Below are 14,406 nucleotides of genomic sequence, written 5' to 3'. Positions count from 1 at the left end.
CTCATTTGCCACATACGTATACTGCTTGAAAAGCCAAGGAGGGGGGGACAAGTCTGGGAAAGACCTGACACTGGCTGTCACTCAGAACCAGCGGGCACAGCTCTGCGAGTCTTTTATTTATTTCAACAGTCATGAAAAGGAAAATGAGATGTAATTCTTCCTTCGGAGCCCCGAGAGGGGAGCGCACTGTGGGAACTCATCTGGTTAAGAAGGCAACCCAGACTAGCTGGAGGTCAGAGCCTGGCTCTGGGACGTGAGCCACAGCCAGGGGAGAGGCGGCTCCAGCCTCAGGCAGGCAGACAGGCACTGTGCATTGCTGAGGTCACATGGAAAGTGTTGGGTCCGGGGTCTAAGCCCCAAGCACCAAGGTGTCTTCTGTGGGCAGACACGCCCACGAGGTCCAGCTCCAGACAGTTTATATAGAGACAGCAGAACCAGGGTCCCTCGGCAGGATCAGGGGCTCATTCTGAAGCTTCAGGATACAGCTCAGACAGAACAGTCTCTGAAGGCCCAGGGTGTTAAGGGAATGCTGGGTGTCCCCTACGGATCCTTGGGAGCCAGGCCTTCTTGCCTTCGCTGGAGAATGTCGATGACACAGCTGATCTCATCCTCAGGAACCTGGAACGAGTGCACAGCATGAGCCGCCAGGCTGACTCTGGCCAGGGATGCCCAACTCCCTAAACCAGCTGCGATGTCCCTCTCCCCCCACCAGGACCTCAGCGTGCATGCGGGAACCTGCATCCCAGCCAGGAACTCACCAGCGCATGGTCAAAGTTGAACGTGCTGATGTAATAAGCAGAGATGTCCACAGCCGCCAGGGGACCCGCGATCTGGGCCACAATCCCACATTCATCTGAGGGTTGGAGACACAGGTGGCTTACCCCAGATGCTGTGAAGAACCACGGGCTTGCCCTTCTCCCGCCCCTCCCCCATACAGGGAGTGGTCCTCACCGAAGCCCAGGGGCTGTCCCCCGATGCGCACCATCCTCCAGAGCTCCCCAGAAGAACTGGTCAGCAGGAGGTCACTGGGGAACCTGGGGAAGCAGGTGGGTGATGGGAGAGGCTCCCCACCCACCGCCATCTGGCCCGATCCCTAGGGCGTGTCCCGCTGACCTCAGAACCCACCACCCCTCCTCCCCCTTCCCTGAGGCTGGTCTACGCAGAATTAAGGACGGAGTTACATACTTTTTCTGGGTCTCTGCATCCATGACGATGGAGATGTAGCCCTCAATGAGGGAGAAAGCAAAGAACGGAATGGAAGTTGACTCAGGACCATCCGAGGCTGCCTCCTTGGGGACACTGAAGAGGGAGGACAGGGTCAAGGGCTCCACCAGGCACACGGCCCTCTCCATTTCCTGACGCGCAGCCCACAGAGGAGGAGCTGGAATGGACAGCTCTGGGAAGGCCCTTGAATCTCTACTTCATTGTGAGAGACCCTGATTTCCTGAGGGGTGAACCCTAACAGCCAGACAGGGCTCTGCTTGGGCAGAGGGCCTGGATGGGGTGCATGTGGCTGGGAAGCGGTTCTGCCAACACCTCTGGTGTCAGGAACCCTAAGGCACAGCGTGACAGAAGGGATGAGACAAAGGTCAAAGGGTGGGAAACACTAGTGGGATCACCTGCACGCATGGCCCACCTGTGGGAGTAGAAGAGGACATCGATGAGGATGGTGGCGACAGCTGGCAATGTCTCAGGGTCCAGGGTGAGGACGCAAAAGCGGTTCTGCGGGCTCTCAATGGGATGCACTGTGGGACTGGGCCCTGCTCAGGATACAGGGGCCCAGCAAAGTGAAAAGGTTATCTTGGACTGGGGCGACCCCTGGTGGTGGGTCAGGGAAGGGCCACCCCATCTTATACACTGAGATTGTTTTGCACCCTTTTAAAAGACAAGCCCTACTGTGTGTGGTACGAGGTCCCACTTAAATGTGGGTGTTGGCGGGCAGACCTCACCGTGCTGGGTGTGGGGAAAGCCGTTGCTGGAATCGTCCGCGGTAACAGGTACAGGCTCTCCGCCTACTTCACGGTAGATTTGGAATTCCTGGGCCAGTGTGTGGATCACCACAGACAGGTCCTGCTCCCGTACCTGGGCCAAGGCAAAGGACACACGTTATGCAATGCCAGGCACCTCTGTTTATGCTCCGCGTCAGCGCCTGCACAAACCCACCAGGATGAAGTCGGTCTGGTATGTGGACAGCATCAGAACAGATACGTGGTGTTCGGCCAGTGGGGCAATGACAGACCGGGCAATCTTCGTTACTCCGGCGGCCTGCGCCACCGAGCCACTGTGAGATACGTTCATCACCAGCCACACGGCCTCGGCCACCTGCAGGAACTCGGATGGGGGCAGCTCTGTGGGCAGGAGGTACAAGCCTGGTTAGTCAGCTTCTCTCTGCCTCAGTTTCTCTGTGTAAACCTTGTCCCTCAGATCTGTTTCCTGACTGACTGGCGCTCGGGGCTGTTCCCTATCATTTCCGCCTCAGTGTGCGCCATGCAGACATTCAGGGTGAGCATGTCCAAACTCAGAACTAGATTCAAGGCCTAGCCTTTTTTTTTTTATGTTCGTTTACCATTTTGCTGTGTGACTTGGGACAAGTGTGTTTTGGGGTGTCTTGATTGTTTGTTTGCTTTGAGACCGAGTCTTACAGCCCTACGTGCTGTGATTACACTGTTTAGGCTCAGTTTCCTATCGGCAAAATGGACTTTTTGGTTTAATGGGCTTCAAAGCACCACCAGAGGGCGCCCGGTGATCAACTGATGGGGAAGCAAGCGCCCTTGCAGCCAGATTTCCCCACAGAACAGGGGATCTTAGTCCTTTGGGAGGCAGGCTCAGCCAAACTCTAGGTGGCTAGCCTGAGAATCCAGGCCTTCGAGGATGGGCCAAGCAGGCAGAAATGGGAGCCAGAAGTCAGATCCCCGGTCCCAGTCCTGAACAGGGACAAGGGCCAGGGTAGCTGTTGTTCGCCCAGACTCAGCCAGGAGGCCCTGTTCTGGGCTTGCTGCCTGCTCCTGCATTCCTTCCCTAACCCTCAGACTCCTGGACTTCCCAGGCCAGTGAGGGAGGAGCCGGCTTTCACTGGGGAGACAAGTCCAAGAAGAAATGACAGAAATAACTAACGTCCGGGGTAAACCAGCTGCAGGAAGCCCCTTATTCTCTCTCCCTTAAAACTGTGAGGCACCACCACACCCCTGCTGGCCCGGGACTCACATCCAGCTCCTTGTGGGTTTTAAGTATATAAAGTTCTCGCAAATACTGTTAAATTGTCACGACTACATACATCCTACACAAGAGAAAACAGTACTTAAGTGAGTGGTTGAAGATTTGAACCCAGACCCATATTCCTTTGAGGTCTAAGCTCTCCGGGAAGCTGGGTCCCTAAGCTTAGTAAGACTGCGGCTTAGAGACGAGCAAGGAGCCAGTTCCCACCTTTAAAGCCCTCCTCATCCACCATGAGTGTGTAATCTTCCGGAGTCTCAGTCAGGCTGAAGAACTTGCACCTAGTAGGGAGGGAAGGGGTGGGAAGACTTTCAGCCTGGAGTGGATGGGATGAAGACAGCAAGTGAACTTTGTCCCAGCAGCCCTAAAGGACCCCCACCAGGAGCCTTCCGGACCCGCACTCAGGCCTCAGTTTCTTCCCTGGATCAATGAGTCTAGGTCCCATATTTGGGATCTCCCCTCCATTCCACACCTAGAGGTGTCAGGCTTTGGCCCCCCCTGGACAATTCTCAAACTTAACGTGAGGCATCTGGGAAGGGGCTTCCGCCCGGCAAGGAGCACATGCCCCAACTACACTGCCCACTCCAGGCAGTTTGCACCTTGACAAGCCCAGGGAGGGGGACCCTCCGGGCCGGATAGGCGGCGTCCCAGAGAGGGTAGGCCCAGGCCGGATGGTGGCCAGAGTGGCCAGCGTCCCCACCCGGTACCCGCTGCTTCGCGGCGACTCTAGTCGTCCGCCCCTGGCCCAGAGGGAGAGAGGAGCCTCCACCCGCCCGACCTGCGCTCGTGAACCCGGGTGCGCACCGGCTGCGACAGGGCAGGAAGAGCAGCTTGATGAGCGGGTGGGTGTAGAGCCAGAGGCCCGGCCGGGCAAGGCTCAGGACTCGCACCCGGTGCTCTAGGATGTGAAGTTCCATCGCAGATTCCCGCAGCCCCGGCCTCGCCGCCAACTAGATCTAGGCAGGAGGCGATGCGGTGGCGCCCGGCTTAAAGAAGCACCGCCCGCTACCGGCCCGCCCAGTCAGGGATCCACTCTTCGGCGGCCACGCCCCAAAGCCACTGTGAAGTGGCCACGCCTCCTCCTGAGCCCTGCCTACCCGGCGCTGCGGGCTGCTTTCGAACTCCGCCAAAGCCAGCTCCACTCATCCTAAGCCTGAGGATCACGGTTGGCCCTCACCCCCTGCAGGACACGCCCAGACACGCCCTTTCCGCTGGACGCCTGCTGTGTTGTGACTGGAAACGTGCAGGAAGCTCCCGGTAGTGCGCATCTTTGATCCCCGCACTAGGGAGGCAGAGACAGGCGGATCTCTGCGAGTTCCAGGCCAGACTAGTCTGCAGAGCGAGTTCCAGGACAGTCAAAACTACACAGAAAAACCCTGTCCGACACCCGTCCCCACCCCACAAAAAAAGGTGCAGGAGAGCTCGAAGCCCGGCTGGATCTCTGTTGGAGCCGGAGCAGTGCCCAAATCTCCGGGGTGGGGAGGTTAGGCTGGAGACCTGCGGAACAGCTGGGTGGAGCCTTAGCTTCCTTTTATTGCCTGGGGAGGGGGGCAGGGACTGCAGAGCAGACAGGGCTGGTAAGGACTAAAGATTCCCTAAGAATGGGTTGCCCAAGGTTGGTTTGATAATACTGTGGCCCTACCTTGCTGTTTCGACCAGTTGAAACCTAGCCTGTGTGGCCTGTTATTCAACCAACTTCTGAAGTAGAATGCTCTCCACTAAGGGGAGGAACCGAAAAAGGGTCCTCCTCACCTCTCGGAGCAACATACTGTGGACTCTGAATCTTGTTTCAGGGACAACCCAGAAGTACCTGAGCCCAGGGCTCAGACGCTGAGGGGGCAGGCCATCTGGTCTTTGAGGTACTCTGGGTATTCGAGCCAGAGGCTTGAGCCCTGTTAAAAGTTTTCTTAAAGCTTCTCATCATTAGCAGAACTCAACTGGCCTGAGCACATCTAAATTAGCTAGAGATGCAAGAAGGCCCCCGAGCACTGGCAGACACCCCAGGTATGATCAAGTGTCTAAAGGTTTAAGAAAAACCCCAAGGCTGAGCAGGAATGAGCCAGCACAGGTTGATTTCCTGGCAGGATGGGGCATGCTCCAAGGGCCCTTGTTGGGCCCAGGCACTCAGCTTCAGGCTGGAGGCTTTGAACAAGGTAGTTTAAAGTAGGCCCTGGGTGTGGTCATGACCCAGCAGGCCCATGCAGGGCTTCATGCTCAGGACCCTGCATCACAGGCAGACGGAAGCTGGGCCCAGTCCTGTTCCTGGCTTTGCTAGCTCCAGATGATTGTCATGGAACAGTGTGCAGCCGCCACATCCTGGCCTGTCCCCTGGAGAACTGAGGGGGTGGGGGTGCTTTTCAAAGGCTGAGCCCATTTCACCACGGCAAGTGTGGACGTAGTGGGAAACCACAGGGGTGAGAGGCAGGAGGCAGAGAGTGGGCGAGCTGCCCAGAGTCCCTGCCTTTCTAGCCTCAGTACCCTCGCCTGTCCAGGGACAACGCGTTCTAGGCCCGGGCAGTGCCTGAGAGCGCCCTGTGAGTGTCTTTCCCTCCCTGCTCCCTGCTATGGTCTGGCCCAACTTGGTCTCAGGCCAGGAACAACCACTATTGTTTGACTAGAAAAGCTGCTTCCTCAGCAGAAGGGGGGCCCTCTCCCAGGGACACCCTGTTCTGGTCATTGCCAGTTATCAGGTTGTGTCTGAGCACCTGCCTGCTCCTCTGCAGCGTCTGCTCACTTGGGTGAGGGGCTTGGGGGCACAAATGTGGCTCTTGGAGGAGGACATAGAACTCCTCTTGTGTCAGGCACAAGCCCAGCCTTGCATATGGGCTGTGGAAAGTAGCACTTCATCAAGGAGGCTGACCTCTCCCTCACCTGTCTTTCTCTGGTGGAGGCCTGTGTCAGGGGTCTATAGTCTCTGGTCCTGGTGGCAGCCCCTGATACTGTGTGAGTGTTCAGAAGCTAACTGGCATCTGAAGTGAGCTCATCTCTAGATGAGCAAGTGTGGACAGAGCGGCCAGCCGCAGGGCTGAGAAGCAGGAGGCAGAGGGTGAAGCTGCCCTGAACCTCAGGGAACCATTTGCCTCTCCAGCCTCAGCATCCCAGCTGTACCAGGACACTGCCGTCTGGGCCCGGGCAGTGCCTAGAAGCTCCCACCAAGCCTGTTCCTCCCTACCCCGCTGTGGTCAGCATCTAGGTCTGGCCCTGGAGGAGGAACAGCTTTAGGCTACATACCCCCAACCCCCATGAAGAAGCACAGACTGTTTCCTGCTCTGCCCTGGTGGTGGGCTGCAGCCTGGACCGACTTGTCTGTGTCAGAAGGTGGACATGGAAGAAAGCTGGGCGGAGAGAGAAGAGTCAAGAGGAGCAGCTGGCCCTGGACTCTGTCCCCTGCGTGTTGCAGAGGCCCCCAGGATAGGGGCGATATCCCTTTGGGTTCCTAGCTACACACCAGCTCTATACACAAGCCTGTTTATTTCCGTACAAAACCATATTTCTATTTTACACAAAGAGTACCCCACCGCTTCCCCGCACGTCAGCACCCAATCCCTGCGGAACATCCCCCAGAAGGATGGGGCTGAGACACAACCCCTTCGGCCATAGCTGCTGCCTGTGCTGGCTAGACCAGCTCAACTCAAGAGAAAATAAATAAGGAGACTCAGGCAGAATCTGTACTGGGCCAGGCAGATTCTGTCCCAGCCCAATGGCCAAGCAGTTGGCTCCTCAGGTGCAGAAGACCTGGAGTGTTGTCAGTCTTTGAACCGTGTAAGACATGAGAAGACCCCACCCGGAGGCCTGACCCCTGGGGTTACAAGTAGGTGTCCTCACTCTCCTGGGAGGTCAGGCTCTCCTGGGAATGGTGGGAGGCTAAGTTCTGAGGAGCAGAGTCCTGGGGGACCGGGTCCTGGGAGACTGGGTCCTTTGGGGGCACGTCCTGAGGAGGACATGCATCTCCTGAAGCAGTCACCACTGTGGCTTGATTGAGGCCTGGGGACTTGTCCAGCTGCCCACTGGTCTTTGTCCGCTTCTGTTCCTTCTGGGCCTGCTTGTGTGGCTTAGCCTTGGAGCTGAGGAGGACTGCATCTGGAGGTAGGCGGATGGACGGTGAGGGTTGCAGGGCAGCTCGGGAACCAGGCTCTGCATCCAGGATGGCCTTGGCACCATGCAGCCTGGGCGGAGAGCGGCACTCCAGCTCGCCACGGGTCTCTTGCCAGCGCCTCAGCTGGATGAGGTGCTCCCGCTCAATCTGGCGCTCCGTCACAGGCAACTCGATCACCTTCAGGGCAATGGGGAACACGTGAGCACCAGAGTGACCTTTCCCTTCTGCTCTCATGCCCACCAGCATCTCTTAACTGTCTGCTAAAGGCTGACTCCAGGGAGGATATAATTGTGGTCTGAGTGCCAAACACGAGAGGCACGGTCTCAGAAGACACAGCTACCTACAGCCCACACCCCCTCCCTCCTTACGCATAGGTCAGGAGGAAGGGCAGGGCTGACCTGGGCAACCCCACTCTCAGCCAGCCCCACTGTGTCACCTACTGACCAAGGCAGCCTGGCTCCAATTCCAGCCCTATCACTTTTTAACTGGTGACAAAGGGAAGTCACTTTGAAATTTTGCCTCTATGAACCTCTACTTCCCCAAGTGTAAAATGGGGACAGTGCTGGAGTGGCTACAGAGACCTTGTATGTTTGCCCCTGCAACGTGCACCTGCATGAGCCTGGTCCCCCACATAAGCTGGCCACGTATGTATCTCTTAATTTGTATCCAAAAAGTAGAACGAGGGGCTCTGGGTCACAGCTCTTCTCTGTTCTCAAAGTGGCGTGGACTAGCTAAGGAAGACTGCAAACGGCCTCTGCCCTGCCCTCCGCGCCTAGCACAAGGATGCTGTCCCTGCGCCTGACCTGGCCTGACCAATCAACCCTTGGGTCAGGGCCATACAGAGCTTCCTCCAAGCCAGTTGCCAGCTCCCCTCCCCCCACAGCAGGTGGGAGCGGCGGCCCGCACCTCCTGGACCAGGAAGGCTTCCTGCGTGATCTTGGGGCTGAGGCTCCGCAGCTGCTCGATGGTTTCATACTGGCCCTGGCAGGCCTTGACCTTCTCTGGGGAGCCGAGGGCATGCTTCAGCAGTACCAGCCCCACCCGGAAGATGATCTTGACTCCTGTAATGGGGCGGGGGATGAGTCCAGGAGGCTGTTGGGCTTCTTTTGTGCCCCCCCCCCAACCCAGCATAGTCCGGTACCTTCACAAAAGAACATGTCCCAAACTCGCAGCACCGAGCTCCAGGGAAGTGTGCGGGCAAAAGCACACATGAACCACTCTGTCATGTACAGCAGGGGGTCGATCTGCTGGCGGCTAAGGTGCTTATGAGCCACAGGGGACACCTTCTGTAGCAGTGAGAAGAGGATCTCGCCATCCAGCTGGATTGCCTCCTGAAGAGACATCAAGGCCACAGAGCCATGAGCACAGCCCCTATGAGCTCCTAGTACTGGGTCAACACTCAGTACTTCATCAGGGAGCTAGAACCTACAGAGCACTGGAAGACAGATGGACAGACCAGACACAGACGGTCCCTCAGGAAGAGTGAAACCAGTCCACTGACACACAGTGGGGGAGAGGCAGTGGGGCTGAGGGAAGGTCAAGGTCAGCTCCACCTAGGGTGAAGGCTGAGGGAAAGGCTTTCTGGTGGGACAGAATGGAGCCTCAGACAAGCTCTTAAGCCTACGCCAAAGTCAAGGAGGAATGGACCAGGAGCCCGAGGCACAGATGGAGGTGAGTGTGTAACTGGTACATGAGTGGCCTCTCTCAGGCCTTGGAGCAGCCACAGAGGGAAAGCATCCAGTCTGGAGCGTCTCAGGCTGTGTGGGTACTCACCAGTTTCTCGCTGTAGTAGCCAGGCAGGTACTTCTCACAGATTTGTACCAGACACCAGAAGGCTTGCTGTGGGTAGAGAGGCATGAGCCCCTGAGGCTGGGATCAGGTCCCAATGCCACCCCCCCCAACCCCCATCCCCCACCCCGCCCAGGCCCTAGGTACCTCAGCAGGCATGTGCATGAGGAGCACTGCAGCAATGGGCGCCTGCGCCTGGCAGTAGCCCTCCTCAGGGCGGTATAGCGTGTAGGCCTTCAGCACGCGGAACAGGTCCTGCTGGCTATGAAGAGGACAAGCAGGACAGGAAGGCAGAGTTGACTACTGCCCATCACCTCCCCTGGACTCTAATGAATGTCTACAGACCTGCCTCAGAACCTGCCTTTCCTGGAAAAGGATGTGCTTGTGGTCACCAGTGGGTCAGTCTCCGACCTGTGACCCAATGGCAGGATTCAAACAGAAAGCAAGGATTGAACCAGGGCTGCATGCCAGACAGACAGGCTGAGGAGGGGCTAGAGAGGGCCACCCTGCTGGGTACTTCTGTCCTTGCCCAGTACATCACTCCGCTCCTGTCTCTGTCTACCAACCCCACTTACCCCTTTTCCCTACATCAAGAAGGCCTGAGCAGGAAAGTTCTAACCATCTGGAGAATTAATCATGCAAGCAGCCGCAAGAGTCAAAAGTGGGTCAGTACCCAGCCAGACCACAGAAGGTAAAGGGCAACCGTAGAGTTTTGCACCCATGAAGTCAAGCTCACCATGCCTTTCCTGATAGTCAAAGAGACAGCTTAGAGCCGCCTTCCAGCCTACATGCTTACCCATGGCCTCCTCGGGACACGAACATCTCATGGAAAGGGAACTGCCGGTGCAGGTCACGCTCAATCACATCGAGCCACTTGGGGTCCCCTGGAGACATGTCCAGCTCCTGGAAGCAAGGGCATAATGTCAGGAAGCAGTGAGGAGCACCCTTGGCAGGAGATAACTGTCTCAGGGAAAAGATTAGGCACCATCGGCACCCAATCTCCTCATAGAAGCAGGCTTCCCAAAGACATGCAAGGAGACCACAGAGGCAACGATGGCAGGACCGTGGGAAGCCTGAACAGGATCCTAACTCCTGGAAGAGACATGAGCAAGTATTAATCCCAGCTGCGGCCGGAATCCCAGTAGGCAGGGCTCAGTTTATCTAGGGATAATGTCTTGTCCTTCAGACAGAGGGCTTCTTCCCAACAAGAGCTACAGGTGTTACCGCTGCCTGGAGCAGATGCAGAACTGGGTATGCAACACATACGGGACTTGCTGGCCCCTTCCCTACCCCAAAACAGATCCTGCCATTACACTCTGTTCAGAGACAAGAGAACTAAAGGGTTAAATGAAAGTCTTTTACCCAAGGCCTCCTGACTAGAAAAATAGTGGAGCTGGGACTTGAGAGCAGATGTCAATCAGAGACACCAAACCTAGCTGCTCTGCTGCCTGCATCCTGTGTTGTAGGTGTCAACTGTCCAGGAAGGAGGTGTGACATCTGTCAGGTGTTAAGTGCTTGTCTAGGTACTAGGGCTTATAGGCCTCCTACCAGTCTTCTCAGGGGTGGCCAGTTCCTCGCTGGACAATATTCAACACACATGTGCTTCTGTCATGGCGGTGATGGCACAAGCCTTTAATCCCAGAACTTAGAAAACAGTGTATCTCTGAGTTCAAGGCCAGTCTGGGCTACAGAGTAAGTTCTAAGACAGCCAAGTCTACACAGAGAAACCTTGTCTCAGATAACAAAAAACAAACAACCCCCCAACACACACACACACACACACACACACACACACACACACACACACACACAGAAACCAACTACTCCTCCACTCCAGCACAAAGTTCTGTGCTTCCTTGCACCGAGGACACATGCCTCCACAGCGCCCCCAGCAGGCGGCCACTCCCAGCCTTGGCTGTCATGTCTGAGCCCTCTGGACTCTGGATGGAGCACCTAGCCCTGAACCTCCGATTCTGACCAGGATGGAGTCCATTACAACACAGGAGACAGAGCTACTAGAAGGAAGAGTCAAGGAGTTGCTCTTGTGGGACCTGACCTTGGTGCTATGTGCGAATACCCAATCCCCTGATTTATAGCTATCTCTAGCCAAGTGCTGCCACCCAACCACGCTCTCTGTCCACAGGCCCAAGTGTTGCCACCACTAGCTTGAGCCCTCTCCAGGCCAATAGCATAAACTCCAGACTGCCACACCCTGCTCCTGCACACTCTTCATAGAGAACAGGCTGGCCAAAGAGAAGTTATTCACTAAAGTATGAAGGATATCAACAACGTCCTGGTGGCTGGTAGCTCCATCATCAGTCCCAACAGCCTGGGGGAAGCACTGATGCCTGGGGCCAAGTCTGGCAGGTAAGCTGGGGCAACCCTAGTGAAGCCAACTGCTTTTACGGTATTCTTCAGGGGAACAGGCTTAGCAGTTCAGCTTAGTGAACTGAAAAATAATGTACCATGCCAGCCATGGGGGCGGGGGTAGATAGGGATCAGGATAAGAAAGACATGGTCTCTGACCATTGATTGACTGGCTTCTGACCCCCAAGTAGCCCTGAAGACCACTTAGTGGATCATGTCTAGGTAGGCTTAGAGACAGGGTACAGAATATAAGATGGGGGCCCAGAAACGTGAAGCCTGTTATGGTCCTAACACACAGCCCCCGAAAGGCTACAGCACACATTCAAAGCATCAGCCAGGGTCGAGGGTCACTTCCTGATGACTAAAAGCTGTTTAGAAATGCACTGTGCTCAACCTTGAAAGCACACTTGACTAACCCTTGAGAGAAAGGCTAGAATAAGGCAGCAGAACTGTAATGAAGTCTGTTCTACTGGGGCCTGCTAAGGGTAGAGCCATAGGTGAGCCACAGTCTACAGACTGGGACAATGTGGTTCTCGAGCAGCCAGGCCTGTGAGTAGAGAGCCTTTCAACTGTCCATCTTACTGAGGACTAGGGTAGTACCCGGGGGATCCACTGCCAGGAAGATGCTCAATCCAGACATACAACAGGTTGTCGAAAAAAAGAAAGGAAAACTCACATCAAATTTTCCAGGGTTCTGCTGAAGTTTCACCTTGCCTCCTGACAGGTACTGCCAAGCCCGTCCCCGCAGAGAAGGTGGGATGCCCTTCTGACATCGAAGACGAATCTGAAAGTCAAAAGAATAGCTGTGCCCATGCACCCACCTGGCAGCGCCTGTGCTAAGACCTGGTGGGCCTGCAGCGAGCCTACAGCAAGAGCAGGAAGGGAAGAACGGAGGCCCTGGGGAGGACAGGGACTGCAATCAGACATGCTGCTACCAGGTGATGGCAGAGTGCACATTCTCTAATGAAAATGCAGGCATTCCTGAGGCAGGCCACAGAATCCTGGACCCCAGGACTATAGCCAACCCTTAGTATCCATGAGAGATGGGTTCTGGGATCCTTGCAAACCCCAAAACCAGGACAGATGGCTGCCTGCTATTAGCCTGTCAAAGCAAGTACAGGGCTCAGGCCCACTCAGGCCCTGGGGCTCCCCAGCTCTTCTGACCACACTCGCTCCCTTAAACCTCTCCAGCCCAACGGCTCTGCTGTGTCCCTTCCTCCAGCTCCTCTTCCTACATAACATGCCTTTCCACCACAAGTTCTGCTGCTCCTCTGCCCTGGTTCCCTGGTCCACCTCTTGCCCCCCCCCCTTCTCTTTCCTTCCCTCTTTTCCCTCCCTCACCTCCTTCGCTGCCCAGTTCAGTCTGCTGGCCGTGTTCAGTCTCCTTATTCCTCTGCCCACTCCGCACTGTTCCAGATACCCCTGGCTAATACTCGGCCTCAAGTCTACAATAAAAACTTTCTCCTCAGCCACACCTTGGAGTGGCCACACATTATTATTCACATGCCTTGAATCTGAACACTCAGGAGGCAAACAGAGGCTAGACCATGTAGTACAGGCTGGCCTTGAACTCACAGATATCCAGAGTAAAGGTATGTGATGTCATGGGCAGCGTACTAACATATCTTTTAAGAAGTCACAAAACTATTGAAAGGGACAGAAGAGGCGGGCGTGGTGGCACACGCCTTTAATCCCAGCACTTGGGAGGCAGAGGCAGGCAGATTTCTGAGTTCGGGGCCAGCCTAGTCTACAGAGTGAGTTCCAGAACAGCCAGGGCTATACAGAGAAACCCTGTCTTGAAAAACCAAAAATAGGGGCTGGAGAGATGGCTCAGCGGTTAAGAGCACTGACAGCTCTTCTGAAGGTCCTGAGTTCAAATCCCAGCAACCACATGGTGGCTCAAAACCATCCGTAATGAGATCTGATGCCTTCTTCTGGTGTGTCTGAAGACAGCCACAGCGTACTCATATACATTAAATAAATGATATTTAAAAGAAAGAATGGAACAGAAGGCAGAGAGAGGAGAGGAGAGGGAAGGGGTACAGGTGGGAACATGCTCAATGTACAATCTACACTACTTCTATGAAAACTTGAAAACAAATACAAAATAAAGAGCAGAACATTTTCCTCAGAATAGGGAAAACCCATCACACAATCAGAAACCCTACCACTTCCGCACTGCCGCACAGGCTGGAGATGCAGCTGTGTGCTTCCTCTCGATAGTCCCCCAGGGCCTGATGGGGAAGGAGGAGGCCCCTCCTGGTACTGATCCTAAAGGAAGTTCTCGGGGCAGCTGCCCGACCTACCAGGAGGGTGAGTGCAAAGGCAGAGGACAGCCTGAGAGGCAGTGACCTCTCACCTCTGCACGAGGCAGCCCGTCTGAGATCAGAGGCAAGCGCTTGTGGCATGAGAACAGCTAATGTGGGTTTGAATCCTGCACTGACCTTGGGTCAGCCACTTCTCACCTGTGTTAAGCTCTGCCCGACATTACATATTCCTCTTGAATGTGAATGAAGCTTGGGAAGGCTCCATGAGAGCGAGGGCCGTGCTTAGTGTGGGGCTTTCTCCACATCATTCCTGAAAGATACTTGGCGAAGAAAAGCCAGGGGCTTCAGTGGCTGCCTAACTTCTCCTCAACTGGAAAGCCCCTCAAACAGTCCCACTTGAAGAGGGGCACAAAGGACCTTCCTGATGACCAACATAGGCAAGAGAGAACTTTCCAGAGCTTGGAGCAGGTTAAGGACTAGGAAGGAGATAGGTGACAGGCTGTAGAATGCAGTCAGTGAGGAAGAGCAGCTGGCTACTCACAAGAGCCAAGCTGGGGCTTCTGACTGCTTGAAAACAGAGAGAAGAGAGCAGAAGAGAACAGCCAGACGCTGAGGACAATTTCCTGTTGCTGTGAGACAAGGGTCATCTTAAGGAAGCCAGTTTGGGCAGGCTTT

The 14,406-nt window shown here is 55.5% G+C and overlaps 2 protein-coding genes across 2 annotated transcripts in view; both read right to left on the bottom strand.

The window, feature by feature from the left end:
• Positions 1–95: 95 nt before the first annotated feature.
• On the bottom strand, positions 96–4,251 carry Castor1 (cytosolic arginine sensor for mTORC1 subunit 1). The gene is made up of 9 exons (XM_052199329.1): positions 4,018–4,251; positions 3,424–3,494; positions 2,164–2,348; positions 1,950–2,082; positions 1,637–1,760; positions 1,186–1,299; positions 952–1,034; positions 759–853; positions 96–618 (listed from the first exon to the last, which is right to left on the bottom strand). Exons 1-9 carry the CDS (start codon positions 4,128–4,130, stop codon positions 541–543), a joined length of 996 nt encoding a protein of 331 aa, XP_052055289.1. The 5' UTR covers positions 4,131–4,251; the 3' UTR covers positions 96–540.
• Positions 4,252–6,665: 2,414 nt separating this feature from the next.
• Tbc1d10a (TBC1 domain family member 10A) overlaps positions 6,666–14,406 on the bottom strand; it is a 29,164-nt gene continuing 21,423 nt past the window's right edge. Inside the window, exons 3-9 of the mRNA XM_052198687.1 lie at positions 12,141–12,248; positions 9,894–10,000; positions 9,245–9,359; positions 9,083–9,148; positions 8,451–8,640; positions 8,216–8,370; positions 6,666–7,486 (exon numbers count right to left, since the gene is read on the bottom strand). Of these exons, the coding sequence (XP_052054647.1) occupies positions 7,019–7,486; positions 8,216–8,370; positions 8,451–8,640; positions 9,083–9,148; positions 9,245–9,359; positions 9,894–10,000; positions 12,141–12,248 (1,209 nt within the window). The 3' untranslated portion in view covers positions 6,666–7,018. The remainder of the gene's footprint in view (positions 7,487–8,215; positions 8,371–8,450; positions 8,641–9,082; positions 9,149–9,244; positions 9,360–9,893; positions 10,001–12,140; positions 12,249–14,406) is intronic.

This window comes from Apodemus sylvaticus, chromosome 11 (assembly GCF_947179515.1).
Source record: "Apodemus sylvaticus chromosome 11, mApoSyl1.1, whole genome shotgun sequence".
NCBI classification, from domain to species: Eukaryota; Metazoa; Chordata; class Mammalia; order Rodentia; family Muridae; genus Apodemus; species Apodemus sylvaticus.
This window is presented reverse-complemented; position numbering and strand designations above follow the sequence as displayed.